The sequence below is a fragment of the Dermacentor silvarum genome, chromosome 5 (genome assembly GCF_013339745.2).
Source record: "Dermacentor silvarum isolate Dsil-2018 chromosome 5, BIME_Dsil_1.4, whole genome shotgun sequence".
Classification (NCBI taxonomy): domain Eukaryota; kingdom Metazoa; phylum Arthropoda; class Arachnida; order Ixodida; family Ixodidae; genus Dermacentor; species Dermacentor silvarum.
Genome location: NC_051158.1, coordinates 47,456,813 through 47,471,180, shown reverse-complemented (window position 1 = coordinate 47,471,180; position 14,368 = coordinate 47,456,813). Strand labels below are relative to the sequence as shown.

The following is a 14,368-nucleotide window of genomic DNA, read 5'->3' as shown; positions in this document are numbered from 1 at the left end:
GACATTTGTTTGTGGAGTGTCATTCTCAAAATTCCGAGGAATAGCTTTGCCAAGAATGCAAGACATGGTATGAGCCGCATTAATGATTTAATGGTGTGGCAATATCACCCGCATATATAGCATGTCATCTAAGAAGGCGTGGCATATACATGTACCTAAATATTAGCAGTGGCTTAGCTCGGCTATGCGAGGATATACGTAGCATGAGCGAAGGTTCAGCTGGTTATTCTTAGCTTTCCTGGTTGTCTAGGATTAGCTTGATTATCATGCTTACTGCTGTTTCAATGACACACACACGGTATACGCATTATGTGACACATGTATATTTATTTATTCATTTATTTTTTTGCTCAACGTATGGTTGCTTCTCTATTTCCCCAAAGACGGCTCGGTGGTCAGTGTAGTAACACGCTGCTGCCTCTATGGCCCCAACGCAGTATTTTGAATTGATTGTCTGTCTGTGATACACAAGATGAATGGTGGTTCCCCATTGGGTCGTCTTACGAGTTGTCGCGTTGTTCCGATACACCATAGTCATCTGCGACGAAACATGGTGACACAACACCTTCATAGATCCATGTACAGTACGTGCATCGGCTAAGCACCCCGTCTATCTTTCCTCCGAATCTCACTCGAGGCAATGGAGAACGGAGTAGGTTTAGCTTCTGGGGCTATACAACGATCCTGGCCTAAGTATATCTGGTGGAAAGACAGCTCCTCGGCATGAGTATCATACAACATGCTGACAGGTCTCTTGCCCTCTCCCGGTGCATTGGTTAAGACCGCGTCTTAATCGTACGCCAAACTATGCTGGTCCAATGTCAAAGCTGTGGCCACATTCATCGGATCATCTAAATCGGCGAGATCCGGACAAGCCTCCACGTTAACGTCTTCGTCTGGCGCGACTGCTTCCCGATACAGCCTCTCCAAACGTGCCTCGTCAATGTTTATGCCGTAGTGTTCATACAGCGGCGAGTCTCTCAGTACCTCAACCCATGGTCCAAGCACATTGTCTTGGCAAACATTGTCCTCTTTATGTTCACCACTATACACTTATCTTCCAAGCTGCGAGGCAACTGCTTTAGCATCTCATCCGTGTCTACCGGCACGTTCACCACGGGTCCCTTAATGCCAAACTGACCATTTCTCCAGTTCATTAGACGACAGATCTGAACGAAGGGAATCCGTGGCGAAAGTAAACGTTCGGCCACATCGTTCAGAACCGGTAGGCCTGGTGGCATGGGCGGGTAACGATACCCATTGGTAACGCTAAAGAGTAGAATCTTCTGCTTAACGAGAAAGTTCTTGCACGTTGTACAAACCCGCGCCACGGTTTCACCCCACTCAGGCGGCGCCGCTAAACTCAATGTTTCACGCATGGCACTACTTACCGGCGTCAAGTCTTTCATGTGCCACAGTTTTTCACACACGTCGCACACGTATCCAAACGGATTCTTTACGAAGTCCGTCTCTAAGGTCCGAGTCACACTGGCGCTTTCGCTAAGTTTCACCGTGTAGTCGGTCAATAGGCGAGCGTTGACGTCATCGACGGCGTCTTGTTGTTGCTGCTGGTGAGATGGTCGGGCACGTCGCTCAGCCTCCTGGCGATGCCGCTTTGCTAGACGTTCCTCCATTTGCTCCGGTGTCTCCGCAGCACGTTTAGCCTTCTTCTGTTCGTTCTTCCTACGCTCAACCGCTAATTGCCAGGCGACTACTTCGGGATCCGATGAGTTAAGCTTCTCCGCTCTTCTGCGCCACTGAGCAGCAATTTCGCTCTCCTTCTCCGTGGCTATACCACACTGACAAACGCCCAGCGCAAACGTCGGGCAAACGCCCGGGGCGCCAGCTGTGCGCCGTGTGACGTCACGGCTCCTCGCGCATGCGCAGCACGGCTCTGCAGGAGCCACGCGAAACTGCTCAACCTCGGCCAGTGTAGCTCACGATACAATATATTCGGAGGGCCTGCGTTGCTGAGGATGATTTCCTCCGCCACCCGCCGACATCGCACGCCGACGCCGGTTGCCGACGCCGGATTTTCTGCGACACGGGGGCCTTAACGCTATCGTGTTAAAAAAGATGCGGCCTGCCGCGTGCATCTAAAACGGTGTGATCCGCCACGGCGCCACCGGTCGGGAACTGTTGTCTGGGAGCTACTGCCGAAACAAGTTACCAAAAATATAGTTTCCGAGTTCTTCCTAATGTTTCTTCACAATATCACTCAATCTGGCCGCTTAATGCGGCATTGACCACGCGCTGGCGAGCTCCGACATTGAGAAGGGGAGAACGAAGAAGTCCAGCGAGCAGCTTCATGGCGGCGGCCTCCTCGTCGTCTGGTGTCGCAGCGGGCCTCACAGAGGACGATGACGAGGTCGTCGCCGAGTTGGACGTTTACGTCTCCCAGGCATTGGCCGACCACTTGTACCTCGTCCAGTACCCGCAGTGGAAGCCCGACGCTCACTACGACGAGGAATGCATCGCGGCGCGAGTCAATCCCGAAGAGCGGAAGATCGAACTCGAGTTCGCCCCCAACAACGACGACCCGAGCTACGACGTGGAGCCAGCTCGACAATTCATCGGTGATGCGACGACATCGGACACCGATGTCGCCGCGGAAGTTGTACAGGAACATCAGGCGCACGCTACCGTTGAACGGCCACTGATAACGGTACCGAATGCGAGCACCTACTTCGGGGAGACGGTGAAGAATAAGTCCTTGGAAGGTGTTGCGAATGTGGAGGTGGAGCTACCGACTGACGCCACCAGCGCAGGGCCCGTAATGGGTATAAATGTGGAGCCTGGGACAAGCGATGGAGTTCGACGTTCCATGAAAGTGGAACCCGGCTCGTCAATAAATCCGGAACCTAAGACCAGCGGCGCCAGTCGTGAAAATTCGGCGAAAGTGAACACTAGCCCGGCGAACACCGGCGCCACCAAGCACAGTGATGGAGGGGCTAAGACGTCGATGGACAAGCACATCGTCATGTCCACGGTTTCGAACACTCGTCCTGAAAACTACGCCATGGGCCTTCTCCTGCCGGGCGAGCTTCACCTGACGCCCCTTCACGCAATCGTAAGCATGGCACCGGCGTTGCACCATCCTGCGGACCAATCGTCGGACGCCGACGCCAAGGCAATGCCACCACTACGAGCAGTGGACGAAAGCGGCGGCATAGCGCCGGAGAGTGACTGCGCGAACAACGATCTGACCACGCAGGCTGAGGTCTACGTCAACGAAAACGACGGTGCCGAACGTTTCAAACACGTTCGCCAGCGGCGCTTTGCGCAGTTGCAACGCGAGAGCGAAAGCGAACCATGGGTGGACGCTACAGTCCACTACTGTTACTCCGAGACGTCTCTCACCGAGAGGGAGCTACTAGTAGGACCCCGGAGCGAGCGACACGTCTCGTCTCGTCCTGGGGAACGCTATCTGCGGAGGCTTCTCACAGGGAAGCCAATGGCACAGCATCCAAACGAAGCCCGTTCGCAGATTCACGCCTTGCCAGGCGAGTTCAGCTCGCAGGAGCTGTCCATGCACGACATCAGCTGCCTGCCGCTCGAAGACCAGATAACGGCCATCCTCCGAAACGTCAAGGTGATTGACTTCGGCAAACTGATGTCGGTGCTGCCGTGCACGGCTAGCGAAGAGTCCGTCCTCAACATCCTGCAGTACGCGGCGGTTCTGGTACAGGGCTGCTGGGTGGTGAAGAGTGAGGAGCTCTACCCGTGGGAAGGCATAAGCGAAAAGAAGCTGAAGCCACTGCAAATACGCGAGAAGACGTTGTGCAACGCCCGCGACCTGCTCTTGTACATGTACACCGAGACAAGGCACGTCGTGGAGTCCGCGTTCACCGACACCCTCAGGCAAGGCCTCTGTTCACTTCCCCATGAAGACATCAGGGCTCTCCTGGAGGACATCGCCAGGCCGACCCCTGACGGCTGGGAGTTCCTCCTGCCGTGCGACTCCGACTTCACGAAAGCTCACCCTGACGTGGTTCTGAAACAACACCGGGTGTGGCGCGACCGGCGCGTGGCTCTTTCGAGGACGTTCCGCCCGTCCGTGATGGCGCGACTGCAGAAGAAGCAAAGAGATCATGGAGAGTCTTCTTCGAACGATGGCAGTGGAAACAAGGCTTGCCGTCGTCGGACAACGTCCAAGACACTGGAAAGCACGCCGAGGTCTTCCTGCGGTAGTCCGGTCACGAAGCTCAGCAAAATGGCGGAATGATCCGCTGCAACAACAGCTAGTAACATTAAAGTCTAAAATGGTCCGAACTCAAGCTATCGCAGTTGGTTGGTGAGAGCTTTTAGCCATGAATCAGTAACATTAGGCTCCCGTGAAGACCACGTCGTCGAAAAATTTGTTGTTTTATCGCGCTGCGGTCTAGTACTGGAACGTTCTGTAACCAGGATGGGCCATGTCTAACCTGTTGGATCGACTGCGATATTGAACTCATCAGGGAAGCTGGATCCGGCCTGTCTGCGGCACAACTTCGTCACTACGTCTTTCATGGTTTTTCTGTCGGTATTAAATGATTAAAACTGCTTCTTTGGAGTTGCGCTTTCTTGGCATTGTGGTATAGTGCACGCTTTGCTACAACTATCCGTTCTGTCGCAAGGGCAGTGAGTTCTATATATTAGGTAGCGGCGGAGGGAGAGGTTTTGTAGGTTTAGCTTTCTCATATGTGGGGCGAGGGATAAGCTTGGAATGCAAAGATCACCAGACGACCAACATGGCGTCAAGGAAAGAGTGGATATTGTACGGTTCACTGTTACACGGAGAACATTATTAAAATACCAGCCCCAATTGCTACTCATGTTGAACAGTAGGGCGTCCACAATGATATTTTATAAGTTGACGTCTAATACCTGAAGTACTTTATCAGTCACCGATTCTTTTCTTTAAAAAGCGAAGACTTCAACCCTTTCATTACAGACATGTTGTATATAAATTTGTATAAGCGATTTCTTTTTGTTGTAGGCAGCAGTGACGAAGGAATAAACTGCAGCAGATCCAACGAGTGCCTCGAGCGGCCAGTCGCACGGCAATTCTGCGTGCATTCGCGGCCTTCAGGGTAAGAAGCATCAGGTAAAGAAGCGGCAAGACAGTATATAAGTAGCAAGCGGCATTCATAACTTAGTTTGACCCGCATGCTGCACCGCGGACAAACCGAACAAAGCATGGGTAGGCCATGAGTTAGGTTAGGTTTGGTTAGGTTAAACTGAACAAAAGATTGGTAGGGCATCAGTTAGGTAAGGTTAGGTTAGGTTAGGCTTACCCGTGCAAACATGATCGAGTGCAATAAAACACGCAGATGACAAACGAAAGCATGAGAACAAGAAATTTCCCGCAGAACGGCGGCGATCCACTGCTGCCGTTTCTGCCCCGCGGGGAATGATTAAAACCGCGTCACCGGCAAGTTATTTTGCAGGTATTTGAGCACCCGAACGCGCAACTATTCTTCTTCGACATGCCTTGTAGTATTGACCTCCACGCACGCGCCAAGGGTAGTCCTTATTCTGCTCCGAAAACGTGAATCAAACAGAGTAGCACGAGCGACGACGCAGAAAACTACGAAGGAGTGACGCAGCTGCCTCCTTTCCCGAGCGCACTGCGCAGGGCGCTTCGTCAACGCGCACTAGCACTACGCGTATAGCAACCGCTGCAAAATGTCTACAGCGACCTTACCTTTATTATCGAGCCTTTCGAATTTAAAGTGAAAATTTGCTCTCCCCTTCGCCACAGTTTGGCGTAGGTAGTCAGCTTATATACGAATCTTATACGTGGTCCGAAGGCAAGTACCAGCAAAACGGCTTTTATAAGCAGTGTATGGTAACCGCCAAAGTAGTGCGAAAAAGCGCACTTCCGTCTAGCGCAAAAAAATTGACCGAAGATAACGGTACTCCCTAATACGAAATTTGAGTGCAGCTCTATACGTGTTTTCATGTCGCGATATATTGGCTGGCGCGAACAATGTGTCTCGCGCGGCACGTTGCAAACGGAGCGAAGTGTGGAGCGACTGCCTCGCTAATCGGGAGATCGCGAGAGGCAGCGCGTGGGTGACGCGTGGGCGCGATTCACAGCAGCCGCCGCAGACAGACCTCCGCTCATGCAGCGCTTTGTTTCCATATATGGTATCGGTATCCATATATGGTATCGGTTTCCATATATGGTATCGTCGTCAGTTCATCAGTGAACTGACGACGCGCGCTACTCTGGCGCCATCTCGTAGCTCCGCAGAGCCTGTCTTGCGCGGCACTACGCTTTTCTTTTCACCTTTCACCATACCCCCCTCCTCCGCTTTCCTCTCTTAGCTATCACAGTCTTCCGCATTCGCTCTTTCATCTTTCGCTGTGCTCGTTCGCTCAGTTACGAAAGACGCCGACGCTCACCGCAGGAACGGACGCCTGAGAGCTGCACTCTAAGGCATACCACATACAACCTGAGCACGTAATTTCGGCTGATAGGCATCTGGTAAGCCACACCGACCTCTTAATAGAATAGTTCATTATATTCAGCGGCCCTTCTTCAGTTTACTTGATTTTCTATGATTTAGCCATTCGGTATATGCCACTTGGCGTGTGCCCATTATAGGCTAATCCCCTGTGCGCTAGTGTGACAAGCGGTGTAGAAGCCACGAATATGTTTACCACGTGTATGCCAAAGTGACCCAAGTGATGCAGAAGTCGTGACAATCAGGATGCACAAACCGTGGCATAAGCATAACCGCATTGCACCTCATGACACGTTACGTGGGATAAAAGTAAACGAAACTGCGCGCGCCGCCTTTATTTGTACAGCAATTTTTTAACCGCCTCATTAAAGGGACACTACAGGGAAGTATTAGGTCAAGCTAAAGTGATAGATTAGTGCTCGAGAATCTCTAAGGCGTCAATATCATCGCGAACAGATCCTTAGTAATCGGGAAATTGAAGTACATGCAGGACACCATTAGAGACATTCAAGTACTTGCCCGATGACGAAGGCACTCCTCGTTTAATTTTTGTCAATATTACTCAGCGACTCGTTATAAAAAAGCATTATTGTATTGAATTATAAGAGGCAAGAAACTGCTATTTGTGCAGTTCTATTTCGGTTCTAGAAAAAAAAAAGAACCCATTGACATCACCCTCCACAACGACGCGGGTGGTCGAAAGGTTCCGTTTTCGCTCCGCTGTGCGCCGCCCACGCTTTCCCGTTTCAGTAGTTTCGTTATCGCGTAGTGATGCGCTGGTTTTTCTGGCTCGCGAAACTCGCACAAAGTGGCAGTAGCAGGGAATTCCATTTCCATGTGATGTCGCGGGATGCTCTAACGGTCCACGCCACTTGACCAAAGGCAGTTGCAGCGGCGAATCCACTGCTCTGTCCTGGCTCAGTTTCTCCAACCGTACCGCCAGCAGAAAAGGGTGGTGATGGCGTATGCAACGTCACCACTCCCAGATGGGTGGCGGGAGATTTGAATTGCGATAGAGGTATTCGGACCCTTCAGATGTAATTTTGTCGAAAACTAAGTTATTTCTTGACATGAAACAAGCGTTACAAGGTTTCTGGAATATTCAAACAGTCCACGTTGGCTTAGTATTTGCCTTTAGTGTCCCTTTAAAGCTTTGTATTCACATACACCACGACATCTGCGTTGGAACTGCTTAATGTCTTTCTCAACAACACCCATGTAACACGAAAATGTTTCTAACCCGTTCTAGTTTGACAATATGTCGCAAGATATCGTTACCAGTGCAGATGCCACCGTTCACGTCTCCGATAACGCTGTAGTACGTGAAGGCTATTATGTTCACGGACAACTGTAAAACTCTAGATTGAGCCGAAATATGGCTACAACTTGGGGAGAAACGCTGATATGAACGGTATGGGAGGTTGGTTGGACTGCAGGAGAAAAGAGCGGACTGATGAGCTAGCTGGTATTGCATTACGTAAAGTGTAGCGAAAACGGGGCACACAAGAGGACAGAGAAGCCAGTCAAAATGGAGCTCTCCGTTTGTCTGTCTCATATTTTAACAGCGGAGCTGTTTAAGCTTTTCGTTTCCCCGCATAGCATTCTCAAGAAGTCGCCTAGTGATGACGTCACTGGGCACAGCTGCGCCTCGCTTCACCTTGCGATAGCCAATCGATAGCCAATCAATAGCTAATCGATAATCGATCAATAATAAATACAATTCGGGAAATGCTGGGAATGACTTAGTAGTGCGTAGCCTAACCCAAATACGTGGCCAATACCTTGCGATCGTCAATCAATAGCTAATAAATAATCAATCAATAATCAATAAATTCCGGAAAATGCTGGGGATAGCTTGGTAGTGCCCAGCCTAGCCCAAAAAGGTGGCTAATACCTTGCGAGGACCAATCGATAGCTAATAAATAAGTAATCGACAATCGATCAATAATCAATAAATTCCGGAAAAGCATAGCCCATAAGGCCAGGACCAGCTAGGTGCAGGTCAGCTCCGCTGTTTCTTCAGCCTTGCGCCACTAGTGCAAGCCACGCTAATTTTTTTTCTTTCGCTATGCATAGCATGTGCATTTGTTTGCGCCCTTCAGACTGTCATTAGGATAGGTTACATTGCAACAAAACCGTCCCTCACAGGCCGCTACCGCGAAGAGAACAGAATTTCCTTTGTTGTCAAAGAAACAGATGGGGCAGCTCAAGCAATCTTTGCTTCCAATCTCGAATGCCTCAATGGCCTACCTATAGTCAGCTGAACAGAATGAACGACCATCCTGTACGTTAAAAACACACGTAGTCACACACAACTCCTGTGTGTTTGTGTGTCTTTCGTTTTTCTTTTCGTCCACGTCTTTCGATCGCCCCGCTTTACCATTCCTTATGCCAAAACAACTAGCCCAAGCTTGCGTCACGGTGATATTAATTATAAATTAGTAATCCACTCAGCGCTTTGCAGTATGTTGGTTTTGGGGTCACCAACTGCGTATTTGTTCATTTTATGGGGCTTAAACGACGTCTGACAGCAACACAGCGACTGTAGGAGACGCCACATATACAGTGGTGAGCGGCGGATCAATGTTTTACAATGTATAATATTTGGCATAGCGTACTATATGGCAGGCATTGCCAAATCCTGACTGGGAGCTTACCACTGTCGTTGAAAAGAAAAGTGTGCAATCACTGCATTTAACTGATGCTAACGTATGGGGCAGAAACTTGGAGGCTAACGAAGAGGCTCGAGAACAAGTTAAGGACCGCATAAATAGCGATCGAACAAAAAATGTTATGCCTAACGTTAAGAGACAGGAAAAGAGCGGTGTGGATCAGAAAGCAAATGGGGATAGCCGATATTCTAATTGACATTAAGAGAAAAAAATGGAGCTGGGCAGGCCATGTAGTGCGTAGGATATGGTTTCCAAGAGAAAGGAAGCGCAGTCGAGGACGGCAGAAAACTAGGTGGGGTGATGAAGTTAGGAAATTTGCAGGCGCAAGTCGGATTCAGCTAGCCAAGACAGGGGTAATTGGAAATCGCAGGGACAGGCCTCCGTCCTGCAGTGGACATAAAATATAGGCGGCGGCGGCGCGGCGGCGGCTGCTGTTGCTGCTGCTGCTGCTGCTGCTGCTGCTGATGATGATGATGATGACTGTACGCCCAGCTGGCTTGTCATGGCTTTCAAATGGTGCCAGGTGACAACGAAAGACATGAAGGAGACGGCAAGGCGATCCCAAGTTCCACTACTAACTGCAACATTATTTCATGATCACGCTGAATAAGTACTGACTTAGAACCAAGAAAAAAAAGAACTAACTTCCAGCACAATTCACAATCATCAGACGTGACAGAATATGAAGCCAGAGAAAGCGCAGTGGAAGTTAATTGTTATTTCCTAACAAGCAACCCCAGCATGCTTCAGTTATGAGCGAAATAACGGAAGCATGCTGGGGTTGTCAGCGGTAGGAAAAATTCAACAGAGCACTCTGGGCCGGCTGAAGTTCCAGTATAGTACGGCTGACGATCTGTTAGTACGTTTCAAACGAGCAAGGAACGCTGGTACCGGGCTAATGGCTCCAACTATCCGGGTCGGCAACCACGAGCTAGTACACATTTCAATGTCACATACTTGCAAACGCATTTGTGTCTGCTTTCACAGTTCCTATATACGGCACTCAGCGACAGCAGACTCGCCGGTAACCTACTTTGGTTTAGAAATTAAATAGTCCTAGTTTTACTCTACGATCATTCAATTACCGGGCTAGCTTTGTGTTTCATTACTTCCAGCGCGCAGCAAGAACGCGGACGCAGAAGCCACGAGACAAGCACAATTAAGCATTAACTTCCAACTAAATTCATCGTTGTGTTTCTTGCCGGCTAGATGATACATGGGCTTCTCTAATGTGAGCTTCGCATGCCGTATGCAGTGAGCACACGCGGTGGGCGGCAGCAGCTTCACGATTGAGTACCGTTCGCAACACGAGTCGCGGTCGAGCAACTGTCGTCTTTCACTGCCAGCCTCGCAATGGGAAGGAGAATGGTTCCGTCAAGGAGCGGCACGTCGAAGAACCGAATTGCGTCAAACGAGCCAGACGTCTTAAAGAGGAATAATTAGCGGGCCGTGCGGACGTCACTTCGAGTAGAAGACAACCAGAGTACTCGAGTTTTTTGTTTCCTATATGCGTCTTGTCCCCACGATCTTCCCAAATTTCCGTGGACTGCAGGTTGCCCGAAGATGACATCCAGCCTCCGTCTTAGCTGTGGACCAAGCCGGTATGCAAGCATAGATAAACGCAACGTGAACAAGAAGTTTCAAATGTGTAGAAACCTTTCGCAACAAATAACTCGAGAGTAAGATCTCGCACCAGGATTTATCCAATCGCCAAAGATGGTATAAGCATCACACTATAAGCTGACAGGCCGAAATCATGCTGGCATTACAAGTATCGGCAGTAATAGAAGCGAAAGAAAGCGTCATAGTTAGCCCTAATTCGATCAGTTGTCCGCGACAACACATCAGTTTACTTACTGGTTCCAAAAGTTAACGCATAATCCTATAGGAGAACTTGGGAACACTTTCTGTGGGAAGCCAGCGGCCCCGTGACCAGCGTACGCAAGGACACGTTAGCGCCTGTGTCTATTTATTCATTCATTCTAAAACACACCGCAGTCTATTGTAAGATCAAGCAGGTGTGTACTTACACGTTTCTCGTTACCAAGTCTTAGCCTCTGTAATGACAACAGAGTCATCCGTCTTCGAGTGTGCCATAGTGCTGCTCCTTGGAGGGCATCGCGCGTATGCGACCTAACTTGTTCTTTGCCAAATGGCTCAAGCACTACACCCCCCCCCCCCCCAAATTGTATTTGTATTTAATGCGTAAGCATTTCTATGCCTACCCAACGAGTAAACCCGTCCGTCCATCCGTCCGTCCATCCGTCACGTCAGACGAATCGATATAAAGAAAGAAATGTGTAACTCACAATAAACTCGAAAGAAAAAAGCTGGCGATGGTGAGTTTCGAGCCTACGAACCCAGGCTCAGAAGCCGAATGTCTTACCCACTGGGCTAAACACCCACGCTTGCGGGATGATAACGACCAATAACAGAGAGCCTACGAAGCCTACCAACCTTCGCCGGCCTTCCATCTCCACCCCAGTGGAAGTACTGACAGACAGACAGTCGGTCAAAAAACTTTATTTTGTCCTAAGGGACTATTTTGTCGTAGTCGCGGGCCGCACCTGCACCGGGGGCGGAAGAGCGTGATCTTCAGCCCTTTCGCAGGCCCTTTGGAGAGCCCGGAGCTTGACTTGAAGGTCGTCGCTCTTGACGGCTTCTTCCCAGTCTTCTTGCCTGTTGAAAGGCGAGTGAGAAGGGCTGACAGTTTTCTTTTTTTTTTTTTGTGATGCCCTTCAGATTCGATATATCCGGGTTCGACTGTATAGGTAATTCGATATACAACATAAAAATTTTATACAATATGCAGAATAATTCGTTACATGTGGGATCGATATATCCGGGTTCGATGGTATACGTAACTCGATATATAAGATAAAAATTTTATACAAACATTTTCAAGATGTTACTGCTGTTCGTTATACACGATGATTCGTTATATGCGTGTTCGATATATCCGGGTGCGACTGTATACCTTTTTTGTCGACTCCGTGCGAGTCCCTCCGTCCTTCCGAGATGCGGCTTGCTTCGGTCGGTGTCGTCTGCAGTGCGTCCCACGGCGAAACGGTCAACAAAATCAGCTTTCACAATGATCTCAGACATGAAACACGATCTGGACGATCATTGTGAAAACCAGTTTTGTCTCGGGTGCGATGCGGCGATCCTTCCACGAAGCATGGCGGCTGGGACTCTTCCTCGTAGCTAGAGTTTTGGACGAAAAGAAAGAAAGAAAACGCGATATTAAAAGCAGATTATTAAAGGATCCCTACTAAAACGTTCCGTGTGCACTCCATTAATTACCGTGTGTTTTGCATACGATTTTGATGGGAATTAGACGAAATTTGTATGGAATCCCTGGAGATTTCGTAATAATTATGACGAAAGCATACGGAAAATATTTGAAAATATCAGAATGCCAAACGGTACGTTTCAGTAGGAATACTTCAGCGACACACGGATGCAGAGTAGACTGGTAGTTTCGTGCTGCGACACACCGTTTCTCGCGCACGCAAGAAAAATAAATTTTCATTATTAGTGGCACAGGTGATATCGAGATGACGACACAACTTGCATGATATTTTTAAGTATTTCAAGTGTTCCTTTCTTGGTGTGTGTGTGCGTGCAAGAAAAAGTCGAGAAAAGTTTATAGGATGCATCCGTTTCTTTCCGAGTGCAAAGCACTCTAGCGTGGTCGGTGTTAACAAACTTCAGCGTGCCAGTGATGCCGAATCTGTGAATCTCTATCTGCCAATCTAGCTTACTTTAATACGTGTCTTTAACAAACGCTCAACGTAAATGTATCGTTAGAGTTTAAAGAGGATACGACATTGCAGCTGCTTCAAGGACAAACGCACCACATCGTAAACACAAGCTAGTCTGATTTAACACAGAAGCCTTTTAAATTAGCGCTGATCATCCTGGCACTGTTTTACGTAGTTTAATATATACTTTAATCATCCGCAACAGTGGCGATAGTGCTAAATGTGGGTCTTATGACTGGCCTTTTTTTTTTTTTTTTTTAGAAGGTGTTGAGCTCCTCCAGGCAAAGCATTCAAGCCAACAATTGAGTGATGTGACAAGAAATAAATTAGTTTCTTTTTGTAATAATATAAAACTATACTCACAGTTGTTTATTAAATCTTTGAGAAGTAGGATTAAATTTTTAAATTAAGTTAAGCCTTTTTAATAACGGAAAAGGAGTAAAAAGCAATGCATATCACACCGAGTACTGTTTGCCCCTGAGGTGCTGGCACGGTTGCACAACAGCTGTGCAATGCACAGTGCACGCTTTACAGGCGCATTAGCTGAGGCGTTTTGTAAAATTCTCGTATGTGAAGATGCACGTAACCAAAAAAAAAAAAAAAAAAAAAACGCCTATTTGTTTATTACCGGCTGAAAACTTTTCAAATATTGGCTGCTTAATATTAGGCGGGAGAAGCACGTGAAGTGCTACGTATCATGCACTGCAATGCCACTGAAATAACCGTATACAACCGCATACAGTTTGTAGAAACTAAATACAATCTCGAGCGCTCTTCTCAAAAGTCCCAGCTACTTGTACCGTATGAGTTTCCAAAAAAAAAAAAATTCTCAGTTACTATGTCTTGCGCTGCGAATTAGAAGTTTCGTCTGCTGTGATATCTGTCACGTTATGTCATATGTTCCGTTGCCCAACCAGGAGAAATTTCGTTTCCACATTCGAATTACTGCGAAAGGTGATCGTTGTTCTATGCTGATATCACCCAATTATCTGCTCACGTTTAACAGATCCCCACTTAAATGGAATATGTACATTTTTGTCTGTTCTCGATTTGTTCGAATGCCGATGGACTGCAATGAAGAGCAAAAAATTAAAAAATATATAAAAGGCCCATAGAAAACGCAGCTGTCTCTTATACAAAAAGGCCACGTCTCAGGGGCAAAGAAGGACATGTTACGACTTCCAGAAGACATTTCCTAGGTAAGAACATTCAGAATACTGAATGGCTCCAAAAAAAAAGAAGAAAGAACAGTAGCGCAGTAGTAAAACACAGTGACTGAGTGCTATCTAGCAACACGAAATACACCTGAGGTTTCGACAACAAGCTCTCGGTATTTTCTTTTTGTTTTTATGTCCCAGAAGTAATGGCGGAAGGTATTCCAAAAATTTATATCGCTGAACAACGAATGAACTAGCGTTTACCATTCTCGAATCGCTGCTAGAAACCAAAGCTTACATGCTGAGTATTTAACGGTATAGTA

The 14,368-nt window shown here is 48.2% G+C and overlaps 1 protein-coding gene across 1 annotated transcript; it reads left to right on the top strand.

Moving 5' to 3' along the window:
* Positions 1-2,702: 2,702 nt before the first annotated feature.
* LOC125945626 (DNA-directed RNA polymerase III subunit RPC5-like) lies at positions 2,703-4,362 on the top strand. Its single transcript, XM_049667821.1, has one exon. It carries the CDS (start codon positions 2,777-2,779, stop codon positions 4,223-4,225), a length of 1,449 nt encoding a protein of 482 aa, XP_049523778.1. The 5' UTR covers positions 2,703-2,776; the 3' UTR covers positions 4,226-4,362.
* Positions 4,363-14,368: the final 10,006 nt, after the last annotated feature.

What these genes read in the sequence shown, in the direction of transcription:
- LOC125945626 (XM_049667821.1), top strand. Translation starts at nt 2,777, where the DNA reads ATGGGTATAAATGTGGAGCCTGGGACAAGCGATGGAGTTCGACGTTCC.